This window comes from Spermophilus citellus, assembly GCF_964194105.1.
Source record: "Spermophilus citellus genome assembly, chromosome: 8".
Taxonomy (NCBI): Eukaryota; Metazoa; Chordata; class Mammalia; order Rodentia; family Sciuridae; genus Spermophilus; species Spermophilus citellus.
The window spans coordinates 6083854-6095901 of NC_138189.1; the positions used below are offsets into that span (position 1 = coordinate 6083854).

Here is a 12048-nt window from a genome sequence, read left to right on the forward strand (position 1 = left end):
AGTAAAGCTAGCCTCTTGGTCACTGACCCATGCTCCTTAGGGTAGCTTGAGGAACATGACTTCTGAAAAACAACTTTGAGGAGTTGTTCTTCGTTAGAAGAACAACTTTGTCCTGGGGCTGAACGGTTCAGTCTGCACCCTGCTTTCGCAGGCCCCTGGCTGGGGGACAGCCGCTTTCTGACTTCTCAGCGTGCAGTCCAGGGTCCTTTCCTTCTCCTGGGGCTGCCCTCAACCCTCTCAGGTCCAGCAGGGAGATTCCTGGAGAGGAGAGGAAAGGGGAGGGGGGAGGGGGAGAGAGGAGGGGGGAGGGAGAGAGAGGAGGGGGAGGGAGAGAGAGGGAGGGGGGGAGGGAGGGAGAGGGAGGGGGGAGGGGGAGAGAGGGAGGGGGGAGGGGGAGAGAGGGAGGGGGAGGGAGGGGGGGAGAGAGGAGGGAGGGGGGGAGAGAGGAGGGAGGGGGGGAGAGAGGAGGGAGGGGGGGAGAGAGGAGGGAGGGGGGGAGAGAGGAGGGAGGGGGGGAGAGAGGAGGGAGGGGGGGAGAGAGGAGGGAGGGGGGGAGAGAGAGTGAGTGTGTGTTGGGGGCGCGGTGGGGGGGACATTGAGAGTCTGGGCACTGGCGGGTCAGGGAGGGTGCCACACCTGCCTCGCGTACCCGCGGCAGCGATAAGCTTGGTCCTTCGGGGTTTCCGTTGATCCACGCAACCCCGGGAAACTAGTCGTTTAGACACCAGAAAAGAGCAGTACTGATTTAAAGTTCAAACCACGCCGGCGGATTTGGGCGCAGACGCGAGAACGCCAACTTCACCTGAGCCTCCAAACAGCAAAAACTACAACAGCACTACAAAACTACAAAAACTCCACGCCCGACTTCGGGAAACCTCGCCACCGGCGTGAGCGCCGGAAGTGCTTCGACGTCACTTCCGCCGCGTTCGGGCACCAACATGGACGTCGCGCAGGCCCGCGAGCAGCTGAGGCGGCGTTACCTGGTACCGAGGGACGCCGAGACCCGGCTGGACTGCGAAGGCGACGCGGCGGGGGGTGAGCTCCGCGCCCCACCTCATTAGTGCTCGGGGAGTTAGAGTCGTGGACGCTCCGCGGCATCCGGTGGTCCCCGCGCCTCCTCCCCTCACAGCGCGGCAGGATGCCCGAGAACCCTTTCCGGAAATACCGTTCAAATTAAAACCACCCTCAGGTTCCGTCTGAGTCTTAGGAATTCACCAGGGAATCGTCCTGGTCCGGTCCACAGGGCCGCGTGTGCTAGCGGTTCCCCTCGTGGCTGCTCGTCGCAGGCGGCGGAGGGAATGTCCTCGGTGGCCCGTAGCGTCGGTACCCGGTGGATGACATGCCAGGGGAAGTGCCGGTGTGCCACCAGTTGGTACAAAACGGGCCACCTGTGGCGCCTGTGAGGACGCGGAGGAGTGCAGTAGGAGGAGTGCGTGGTGGTGGTGTGGCCAGGCCGGGGGTGAGGCTGGGAGGCCGGGGTGGTGTGGACCTGGTCATCCTCTGTATTGTAGAGCTGCCCGCTCGTTAGCTTTTGGAAACGAGCGCAGACCCCCATCGTGCCCAGGCATGACTTAAAGAGTTTTGAGGGTCTGTATTCATGACCAGTCCCCCTGCCCAGGACTGCCCGCAGCCTCACCCACAGCGGCCTCACGAGAACTTGATGTCACGAGAGCTTGGTGTTAGAGTCACCCTTGGGTTTGGTTCCAAGATGGGAGAAGTCGCTTGTCTTTCACCTGTTGGGACAGTGATGTGCTGGGTCTAGAGCTCTGGTGTAATCTTTTTCATGGTTGAGCTGCCTCAAAAGGTGGTGGTGGTTTAAAATGCAACACTTTTCGTTATAAACAGTTGTCTTGAAAAATCAGAAGTCCATTTTGTACGTGACATTTACAGTTGGCATTTTTCCTAATTAATGGGGCTGATACTTTTCTAGAGGAAATGGGAACACAGTGTTAAAATTCCTATGCTTCTGGGTGGCATTGTTATATCTGAGAGAGTGTTAATTTGATTTTAAAATTCATTTATACAAAATAACTGGCTATTTTGAACACATAGTGACCTATTAATTATTTTTGCAAACACAGATATATCTTGATTTTACAGAAGGTTTCAGTGCTACAATTGGACTGATTATGGTTATTAGAAGGCTCAGGAAATGATTTATTTGGTTTACAATAGTCATCTTTTTCCTCATAAAAACTATAGTACTTATGGGGTGGAGCTGTGACTCAGTGGTAGAGCGCTCGCCTAGCATGTGTGGAGCGCTGGGTTCCATCCTCAGCACCACATAAAAATAAATAAATAAAGATATTGTGTCCAACTGCAACTCAAAAAAAAAAAAACTATAGTAACTTAAATTGGAATCTCCCTTATTTGCAGGATCTTCTACAACTGTTGAGAAAAAGGAGAAACCTCTTCCAAGACTTAATATTCATTCTGGATTCTGGATTTTGGCATCCATTGTTGTGACCTATTATGTTGATTTCTTTAAAACCCTTAAAGAAAACTTTCACACTAGTAGGTAAGAAAACTTTTTAACACTTCACAAGTTAAACATCTGTCTTAGTCAGCTTTTTATCCCTGTGACTAAAAGACCTGGGAAGAACAACTTAAAGAAGGAAAAAAGGTTTTTTTGGTTCATGGTTTCAAAGGTTCAGTCCATGGTTGACTGATTCCTTAGCTCTGGGCTGAGGTGAGGCAGAACATCATGGTGGAAGGTTGTGGCAGAAGAAAGCTGTCAGCTCAGGGCAGCCAGGAAGTAGAGACTGAGTTCAGCTCACCATAGACAAAATATAAACCCCAGTGACCCTCCAGCTACTCTCTACCTTCCTACAGTTACTGCCCAGTTAAGCCACATTAGTGAGTTAATCTACTGATTAGGTCCCAGCTCTCATAATCTATGATCATTTCACCTCTGAAAATTCTTGCATTGTGTCATTGGGGGATACCTCATATCTAAACCATAACAATTTTCTAAATTTCCTGTTTCATTTTGGCAGTTGAATTCATACATTTAATAAGCTCCTAGTCTCTGTGGAGCATCATGTTGGAAGTGCTAATGATACAAAGAAGAATAAGAGATGTTGGTCAAAGGGTACAAATTTTCTGTTATAAAGTGAACAGGTTAAGTCAGGGGATTTAGCACAGCATAGTGACCGTGGTTAATCATAGTGTGTTTTATAATTGAAATTTGCTGAGAGAGTAGATCTTAAGTATATCTAGCACCTGCATATACACCCTGGTAACTGTGAGGTGATGGTGTGTCAACTAACTTGATTGTAGTAATCATTTCATACATATAAACACATTAAATTGTGTTGTATACTTTGAATATATGTAATTTAAATTTGTCAGCTGGGTCAGCTGCACTTTAAATCCCAGCTACTTAGGAGGTTGAGACATGAGGATTGCAGGTTCAAGACCAGCCTTGGCAACTTAGTGAGATCCTGTCTCAAAGTAAAAAAAAAAAAAAAAAAAAAAAATGCTGAGGATGTAGCTCAGTGGTAGAGTGCCTATGAGTTCAATTCCCAGTACCCCTCAGCCCCCCGCCCCCAAATTTTAAATATGTTGGTTTTATGTCAGAGAAAAAACTGAAAAGAAAAAACAAAATAAGGGGGCTGGGGTTATGGCTCAGTGGTAGAGAACTCACCTAGCACATGTGAGGCCCTGGGTTCCATCCTCAGCACCACATAAAAATAAATAAATAAAGATATTGTGCCAACTAAAAAATAAATATTAAAAAAAAGAAAAAGAAAAAACAAAATAAGAGGGTAGTTGCTCCGGGGATGCACAGCAGAGTGGATGAAAACTGGAAACGACTTCAGTGTGCCTTCTTAGCTCTGATGTATTGTAGGATGAGGAAGGTAGTGTGAATTTAAGGCTTTAAACCCATTTGGAGAAGAAAGGAGGTAGAAAGAAGGTCTGACTGTCTTTGTGAGTGCAAAGTGCAGGAGAACTGGAAGGAACGAGCAGAAACCCATCTCAGGGTGTGTCAGGGAGTAGTTAAGTGGAGGGTGTGATGGGGTTAGAGCTATGGCAGAGGTCATCAGTGGGAGAAGTCAGGAGTTTTGTGGCCAGGCCAGGAACTAGATCCCTTAGTGTAATCTCAGGAATTGACATGGAGTGGAAGGTTGTGAAATCACATCCCGGGGACCTTCTGAACACTGGGGAATGACGTGGAGGCCCCCAGATGACAGGCAGGGGATGGTGCTGCTAAGCATCAGAGCTGGCATTGGAGGGCTGGCTTGCTCAGGAGGTGAAGATCAGTTGTTTGGAAGTACTAAAGGGCTGGAAAGAAGCAGTCATGGTAGGACGCGGTCTCCTTAAGAGGACCAGTGACTGCTGGAGGAGGAGGAAGGGAGAGAGGGAGCAAGTAGTGAGGGGGAGGTAGGCACAGGGGACTCTTTAAACTCTTAGGAGGTGAGACCTTGCTCCTCTCTCTCCATATTTCCATGAGTAGGAACTTTCCCTAAACACTACCATCTTCCTGCCCTTTCATTCCACCTACTTCTTCCTGTGCAGTGTGTGACTTGCCCATTTGGGTTTGAAATAAAGAGTGGATGAATGTAGTAAAGCACTTTCCTCCTTTTGGGAGTTGGCTGCTCCAGAAGCACAGGCTTTGGTCTTCTTTTCTGGGCTATGGTTTTATGGAGGCAGCAGTGCAGGAAGAGGTTCCTAAGTTTCCACTGTGGCTAAGAATGTCTGTCACTGTTTCATTATCAGGAAAGGCTTTGTCACTGCTTACCAAAGTGTCCTTCCTGCAGCTTCATCAGTAGTAAAGATGACATTTTGATCTTCATCAACTTGAGTCCTTCCTCTCAGGTGGTTTACAACTTAGGCTGGGAATATAGGGATGGGTACTTTAAACGCCACCAGTAGCAGCTGCTCCTTCACTCAGCAGACACTTGAGAGAAGCCAGAGGTGCATTTGGGTGTGGGTGCCAGTGATGAACTACACTTCTGGCTCTCCAGCCACCCATTCCAGGTAGCAGTGGACAGATGAACAGGCCTGTGTGCGTGTTTTGTAAGTATGCACAGGATACACAGGATGCCTAGGAGGGGCCTAGCTGGCCCGACCTCAGGAGGCAGACTTTTTGAGGATTGAGGAGACATGGGAGAACTTCTTTGTTTGCATTCTTAGATTAGGTGTTCTCAGTTCTCTAAAGAGATGGCAGGGTGATGAGCTGGGATGTGACTTAGTGGTAGAGTGCGTGCCTAGCACGTGTGAGGCCCTGGGTTTAATCCTCAGCACCACATAAAAGTAAATAAATAAAATGACAACTAAAAAACAAATATTAAAAAAAAAAGAAAACGGCAGGGTGAGAAATGACAATACCCATAAAATATTTGGGTGCAACTGCAGCCATTAGTAGAGTACCCTGGACCACAGCTATTATGTGGCAGAGCCAGGACATGGATGTGGGCATCAGGGCTGTGGGGGATGGAGGGAAGTTGAGGTCATCCACCTGTCCTCACCTTCCCATCAGACTTCAGGTTCCCATCGTCTTAGGGGAAAGAGACATAAATGCACACCTGGAGGCTGAGGAGTTTGCATAGCATTGGGTCTTGGTAGGGATTTGGGTGGGGAGTCAAGCAGCCATGGAATGAAAGGCGAACCTGGGGCAGTACAGTGGAGTTCTGCTTTTCCTCAACGGCGGGTTCCTTGACACCTGAGCTGATCTCTTTTCCCCCTGCTCCAGCCTTAGTTCAGATCGAGGTATTAGGATTCTTTGGGTTTGCATAGGGCTGGAAGATTGTATGTTCAAACTTGAGAGAGATGGGATATCAAACCAAACAAATTATCACAATGCTTTGGAAATTGGGTTGTTTTTTGTTTGTTTGTTTGTTTGTTTTTTAACCGTGCTTGTGTTTGTCAAAATCAGCTGTGGAGTTAGAAGAAAACCTGACTAAAACTAAAATCCCAGATATTCTGGACTTTACTCAGACTCAGAATTTTGGAAACTGGGGACAATACCATTTCTTTTAGAATGCAGAGGTAACTGATGTACAGCCCAGAATTAGGACCACTTGCTTGCAGTATTAGATTTTGTTTAGGAAGTTTTAAAAATCTCCTTGTTTTTTTAGCCATATCTGGAGAGAGCAGCCACTCGAGGAGTGGCTGTGAAACAGATAAAGGACTCCGAGGAAGCAAGGAGATGACCACCAAGCCTGGAGCTCCCTAGCCCTTCTTGTGTCATTGCCCCATGTGGAGACTTTTCAAGATATTTTTTCCTGATTGTACCTCTACCCTGTGGAGTTTCAGTACACAGATAAAGTGATAGTTATTTATGTGCTGTATGTGTAGCTCTGCTTCGTTATATAGTCGGGTCAAATTTCTTCACTGTGGTGGTATCACCCTTTGAGATGTACACTCCAGCAGGAGAGACGTCTTCAAGGACCCTGAAGGGGAACATGGAAATGTTTTTCTCACAGACAAGAAGAGTGGAATGATAATAATCACCACTGGGGGTTAGGTGTGCAAGGAGTCTGTCTTTAACTCTCGGCTGTTTTATGAGTTAAGTGTGGTCTGTATGCCTGCAGCTCACTGAGGATAGTAGTTTTGGCCTGAGTCACACGCTCGTCATGCTGGATCTGATTCAAACCCAGACAGGCAGATTTCAAAGTGTACTCAGAACCCCTGCACTGGACTGCCAGTGCAGATTCTGAATCCCAGAAATGGGCCATCATGAAAGGCCTTGATGGAGCCTGGAAGCTTGCCATTGCGGGAGCCTACCCAGTGCCTTTGTACTTGAACCGCTGTAGCTGTCTGCTCTCCCTTGTCAACATGGCTTGCCAGTCTTCCACATACACAGGCAAAGCATAGTGGGGGTTTGGATTGAACTGGGAGGTTGAGAAAGGGATTTCTTTCTCTAAATCTGGCCTCCTCTTATGACCAGGGACTGGAAGGAAGGGCTGTCAAGGCTGCCTCACACAGGCTGTCAGGTCTTAGGTGGAATTGACAGGAAGCAAAACTACACTCCCTTGGGAGAGAATAGAAGTTATTCTGAGATAGGTGTCTTAGTCTGTTTTGTGTGGCTATAACAAAATACCTGAGGCTGCGTGATGTATACAGAAAGAAGTTTATTTGGCTAACAATTCTGGGTGCTGGAGACTCCAAGTAGCATCGCACCCCATGACTATGTCACAGCATGTTGGAGAAGTTGAAGGGGAAGTGGGTGTCTGCAAAAGATTGAGTGTAAGAGATGAACCAATAAGAGGTGCGAAGCTTTAGAGCAACATGCTCTGGAGGTAACCTGTCTCGTCCTGAGGGCAAGAACTTACTTTTGCAAGAAAATCATTAATCCCTGGGCAGTCATGACTCAGCCACCTCCTAAGAGAGTGACCAAGATTCTAGCACATGACCCTTTGGGGACACACTCAGACCATGCCCAAACCATTCATTGCAGAAAGCCTTTTTTTCCCCTAGTACTGGTGATTGAACCCAGGGTGTTCTACCACTGAGCTACATCCCCAGCCCTTTTTTTTTATTTTGAGGAGATGGTCTTGCTAAATTGCCCAGGGTGGCCTCAAATTATGATCCCTCTACCTCATACATATGAATGCATATGTGTGAAGCTTCACTCTTTAACCCTTCCATGAGTCATGTGTCTCATTTCTCACCCCATCTCCCAGTGGCTTGAGATGTTCAAATGCTGAGATTGTGGAATGGAAGACCTCTCTGCACCCTTCTCTGGTTGATGTTCTAAAAACCGACGTTTACACTATTAGCGAAGCTGTTAAGACGCCTGCTGATTGGCTGAGTGTCGGCAGCCCTTGCCTTGTTTTTCTCCTCCAGCTGGTTTCTCTCTGGTGGGACCTTGTTGCTTGTCAGCTTGTCAATTGCATTTTACTGCATAGTCTACCTGGAGTGGTACCGTGGAATTGAAGAGTATGATGTCAAGTATCCATCGTTAATACCTGTTACAACTGTGAGTTTTATTGCAGCAGGAATTTGGTAAGTTAACTTTGAAATGATGAATATAAGTGAAAAACAGTTTCTTTTGATTGGATAATGATGTGTGTGGTCCAAAACTGAAAAGAAGAACCAGGGTTTAATAGAAAATAGTCCCTCGGTCATTCCTGTGCTTCAGGCTCCCTTGTCTTTAGCATCTCTTTCCTCCTTTATGTACTTAGTTATTTCAAACAGAAATGGTGACGTTATGTACACATTGTCCATTTTGTTTTTTAAATCTTATTCATTGTGATGTACAATACATTAAAAAAGTAGAAAAAAACAGACATACAGCTGAACAAATTAATCACACAACAGCACTGCTGTCAGCCACACCCAGATGAAGAAAGAGAACCCAGCCCACATCCTGGCCACTGCTTCCTGCCCCTCCCAGTCACTGCATCTTCCTGCCACAGATGAGCGTTCTCCCCGCCTTCATGGCGATCACTTATTTTTGCACACCTTTGCAGATGCAGGGGATTGAACCCAGGGCTTTGCACATGCTATACAAGCGCTCAGCCACTGAGTCACATCTCTAGCTCTTTTAAGAAATTTTAAAACGGTCTTGATAAATTGCCGAGACTGACCTTGAACTTACAACCTTCCTCCTTTAATCTCAAGTAACTGGGATTACAGGTATATACTACAATGTCTGGCTTAAATACTCAAGTTTTTAAAATTTATATAAATGAATTCGTATAGTATGTACTTTTTTACATTTGACTACATATGTGCAGCATTTATATATATATTTTATAACTACTGACAACAGTAGTTAATTTTTATTGCTGTGCAATGTTCTATTGTATAATCAAATCCTAGTTGATATTCCATGTTGACAGCGTTGGGATTGTTTCCAATTTGTGGTGATTATGAAGGATGCTGTGAGCAACGTTCTTGTCTGTTTTTCTTGGGGCACATGTGCATATGTTATATATATGTGTACACACACACACACACACACAGGTGAAATTGTTGGGCCATAGGGTATATATTCTTCCAACTTTAGTGAAAAATGCCAAACTGTTGTCCAAAGTGATGTACAATCACCCTCTGTTCTGTAGGTTCTGAGTCTACATCTTCAACCTACTTCAAACTGGAAAACAGTGTTGTCTACTGAATATGTACAGAGTTCTTTTCTTGTCATTATTCCCTAAACAAAAGTATAATAACTATGTATATATCATTTATATCATGTTAGATATTCTGAGATATGATCTAAGGTATATGAGAGGTTGTGTTTGATTGTATGTGAATACTATACGATTTAATACAAAGGACTTGAGTACCTGGAGGTCTTCAACAAATTCTCTACAGATAACTGAGGAACAACTAAACTTTTTCCCCTACTAGCAGGCACCACACAGTTTGGATTTCTTCCATAGTGATACACATAGGTACATTGAATTGTTTTACCTGATTATGTGGTTTCCACAATATGGTCAAAAAGCCTGTCCTTAGTGGTCACTACTGTTGCACTTAGTTATTTTTATTTTCAACTCCACAGAGAATATCCTTCTTTATCAGTTAATAGGTACTCAGTGAAAAGCAGGGTTTTTTCCCCCCTGTTTAAAAAAGGAATATTTGACCACTGAAGAAAAATCTAGAAATTACAGGAAACCATAATGAAATATATTCCATAATCCTGCCAGTCAGGGAGAAAACTGCTCTTCATGTGTGTTTTAGAGTTCTTCAGTTTTCCTCTATATATTAATTGAATTCTGATTTTGGAAAAGTCAAACACCTTTGTACATATTCAGTTTAAGTCTTATTTCTATGGCTTGATTTCAGTTGCAGTTTAAGACTCTTTGACTTTGTGGTGTGGCAGTTATTAACCCTTAGGTTATGTGGGCATTCCAGGGTGTTATTTTACTTTTTATCTTATAGCTAAGAGCATCCCAAAAAATGTTAAATTACTTTTTAGGCCAGTGGGAGTATGGTTATTTAAAATTCATAATTATCAAAATATTTAATAATAAAACCAGTAACTCTGAAAAACTCATTGATTTGTATATAGTTTTCCTTATTAGCTTTTGCTCTTATAAATTCAGTTACACTTAGAAAATGTTTCATTTTTTCTTTGGTGACAGGAATAGTGTTTTTCTCAATGAAGATTTGATAGCCTCTTATAAATGGTTACTTTTTTCATTCTGCTTTTAAGAGAAAGTACTTTTGTCTTTTTACTCTGATCGTTTGGTAGTGTGTGAGATCATAAAGCAGGCCACAGCCAGTTTAATTCATGGTCTCTTGCAGACACCAGCCTTAAGGGACGTTAAGTCTCTGAGGGGCTGTGCCAGCTGCCACTGGAGGCCTTTAGATTCTAGGTCTGAGTACTTCTCCAAGGCCTCGTGCTGCTCTGTAAGTGTGTGTAGGGTTTCCCTTTCCAGACCTGGCCCATTCGTGGATGTGAAGATGTGAAGAGTGTGGAAAGTTGTTGGCTGGATGAGTGCCCTCAGGCTGAGCTCTTTAACTACCACTTCTTGGGTAACAGATGTTTGTATAGATGATAATTATGGTTTTTAACTCTTTATTTTTTGATCCCTTTCAGCTTCAACATTGCTTTATGGAATGTATGGTCATTTTTCACTCCATTTTTATTATTTACCCAGTTCATGGGGGTTGTAATGTTCATCTCACTCCTTGGATGACTTCAGAAGGTAAGCTAGCTGGAATATCTTGTTTTTAATCATGAACTTGTGAACATGTCTCTCAAGACAGTTTTCAGTGGACTCTGCTATAGTAGACTACTTGAGAGTGACTCCAGTCATGTGTGTGCTGGAGTTTTTCCCCACTGTTCTCTGAGATGAAAGGGACCGAGTCCTCTTTGCTTTTGTAAAATTTAGGTCTACGTGACGGCTTTTAGAGAAGGCACCTGCTTTTCAAAGACTTCATAAGGATAGTATTTGCATCTTCCAAAATAAATTAGTTCACATGTCACACCATTTTATATTGAAGAAATTTTATAAAGAAGAAATGGAATAATCTCCTTGTTGCAAGTCTGAAAATATTGCTAGTGCCACTTGACTAGTGAGGTAAATAGTGTCTCCCAGATGTGCTGTGTCAAGGGACCAGTGGGTGCCTCATCGAGGGAAGGACCAGTCATAGGCCTTACCTCAGGCAACTCAGGGCTTCTGAATCATTCTCACACCACAGTGCATCCTTTCCTCTGACCCAACTCCCACACTCTGCAGCCTGCAGGTCTTCAGTGGCTGTTTGATTTTGAGTTCTCCAGATGCTGGGGAACTTTTGACTTCCTACTGATGTGGTTTGTGATTGGCCATGGAGACCCAGGGCTGTTGCAGGCATATAGATTTGAATTGCGCTTCTAATGTTAAATTCATGAACTTAGTTGTTTTATTGGGACTAAATGCTGGTTTTCTTTCAGATTTAAGGACATGGAAATTTGAAGTGAATAGTTAAATGTCCAGTTTGTTGGAAGCCTTGCCGGCGGATGATGGGAAGGCTGCAGTGTGTCCTGGTTCCTGCCAAACAGGTGGGCTGCTGGGAAAAGCTGTAACTTGGTAGATCTGTTGTTGAAATCAGAATAAATCACCTTTCACTTGCATATTATCCAATTCTAGTTGTGACTGTATTTTTCACAAATCTGTGTTATTGGAAAATAACTATTTTGCAATGTTAATCTGTTTGACTCTTTGGCAAAAGTAATTTCTTTAATATGTTCCCAGTATTTTAAATAAACTCTCCTGCATTTAAGGGACAGCAGTTCATTGTATCAAGTGACTAGAATTATCTTGTCATGTGCCTTTAAGCCAACTCTAGTAATAACCATATAATTCATTTTTATAATAATTTTATTGGGTGGCAGGAACAGATGGAAGTATTTTGTGTTTTCCCATCACTTTGGATTTTATCATTGTATAAATTATTGGGGGTTTTTAGTGTTTTTTTACATGAATTTTTAATCATTTTTAAGTATGTATAATTTTCCCTCTACCACTTAAATAAAATATTTTTATAACTTTTTTTTGTGCATTTTGTTAATACATACTTTGGAATAGCTTCTGTAACTAGCTGTTAGCACTTTGAGTTAGCTATGGAAGGCTGGTCATCAGAGAAGGCTACTCTGCTATTAAATGACCC

The 12048-nt window shown here is 44.0% G+C and overlaps 1 protein-coding gene across 1 annotated transcript; it reads left to right on the forward strand.

The window, feature by feature from the left end:
- Positions 1 to 909: 909 nt before the first annotated feature.
- On the forward strand, positions 910 to 11929 carry TMEM128 (transmembrane protein 128). The gene is made up of 5 exons (XM_081304595.1): positions 910 to 1035; positions 2377 to 2518; positions 7792 to 7950; positions 10496 to 10604; positions 11333 to 11929. The coding sequence occupies exons 1-4, from the start codon at positions 939 to 941 to the stop codon at positions 10593 to 10595; spliced, it is 498 nt and encodes a 165-aa protein (XP_081160721.1). The 5' UTR covers positions 910 to 938; the 3' UTR covers positions 10596 to 10604; positions 11333 to 11929.
- The last annotated feature ends 119 nt before the right edge of the window (positions 11930 to 12048 follow it).

What these genes read in the sequence shown, in the direction of transcription:
- TMEM128 (XM_081304595.1), top strand. Translation starts at nt 939, where the DNA reads ATGGACGTCGCGCAGGCCCGCGAGCAGCTGAGGCGGCGTTACCTGGTA. An exon ending in CGAAGGCGACGCGGCGGGGG is followed by an intron (nt 1,036 to 2,376) that starts GTGAGCTCCGCG and finishes CCTTATTTGCAG; the next exon opens with GATCTTCTACAACTGTTGAG. An exon ending in GAAAACTTTCACACTAGTAG is followed by an intron (nt 2,519 to 7,791) that starts GTAAGAAAACTT and finishes TTTCTCCTCCAG; the next exon opens with CTGGTTTCTCTCTGGTGGGA.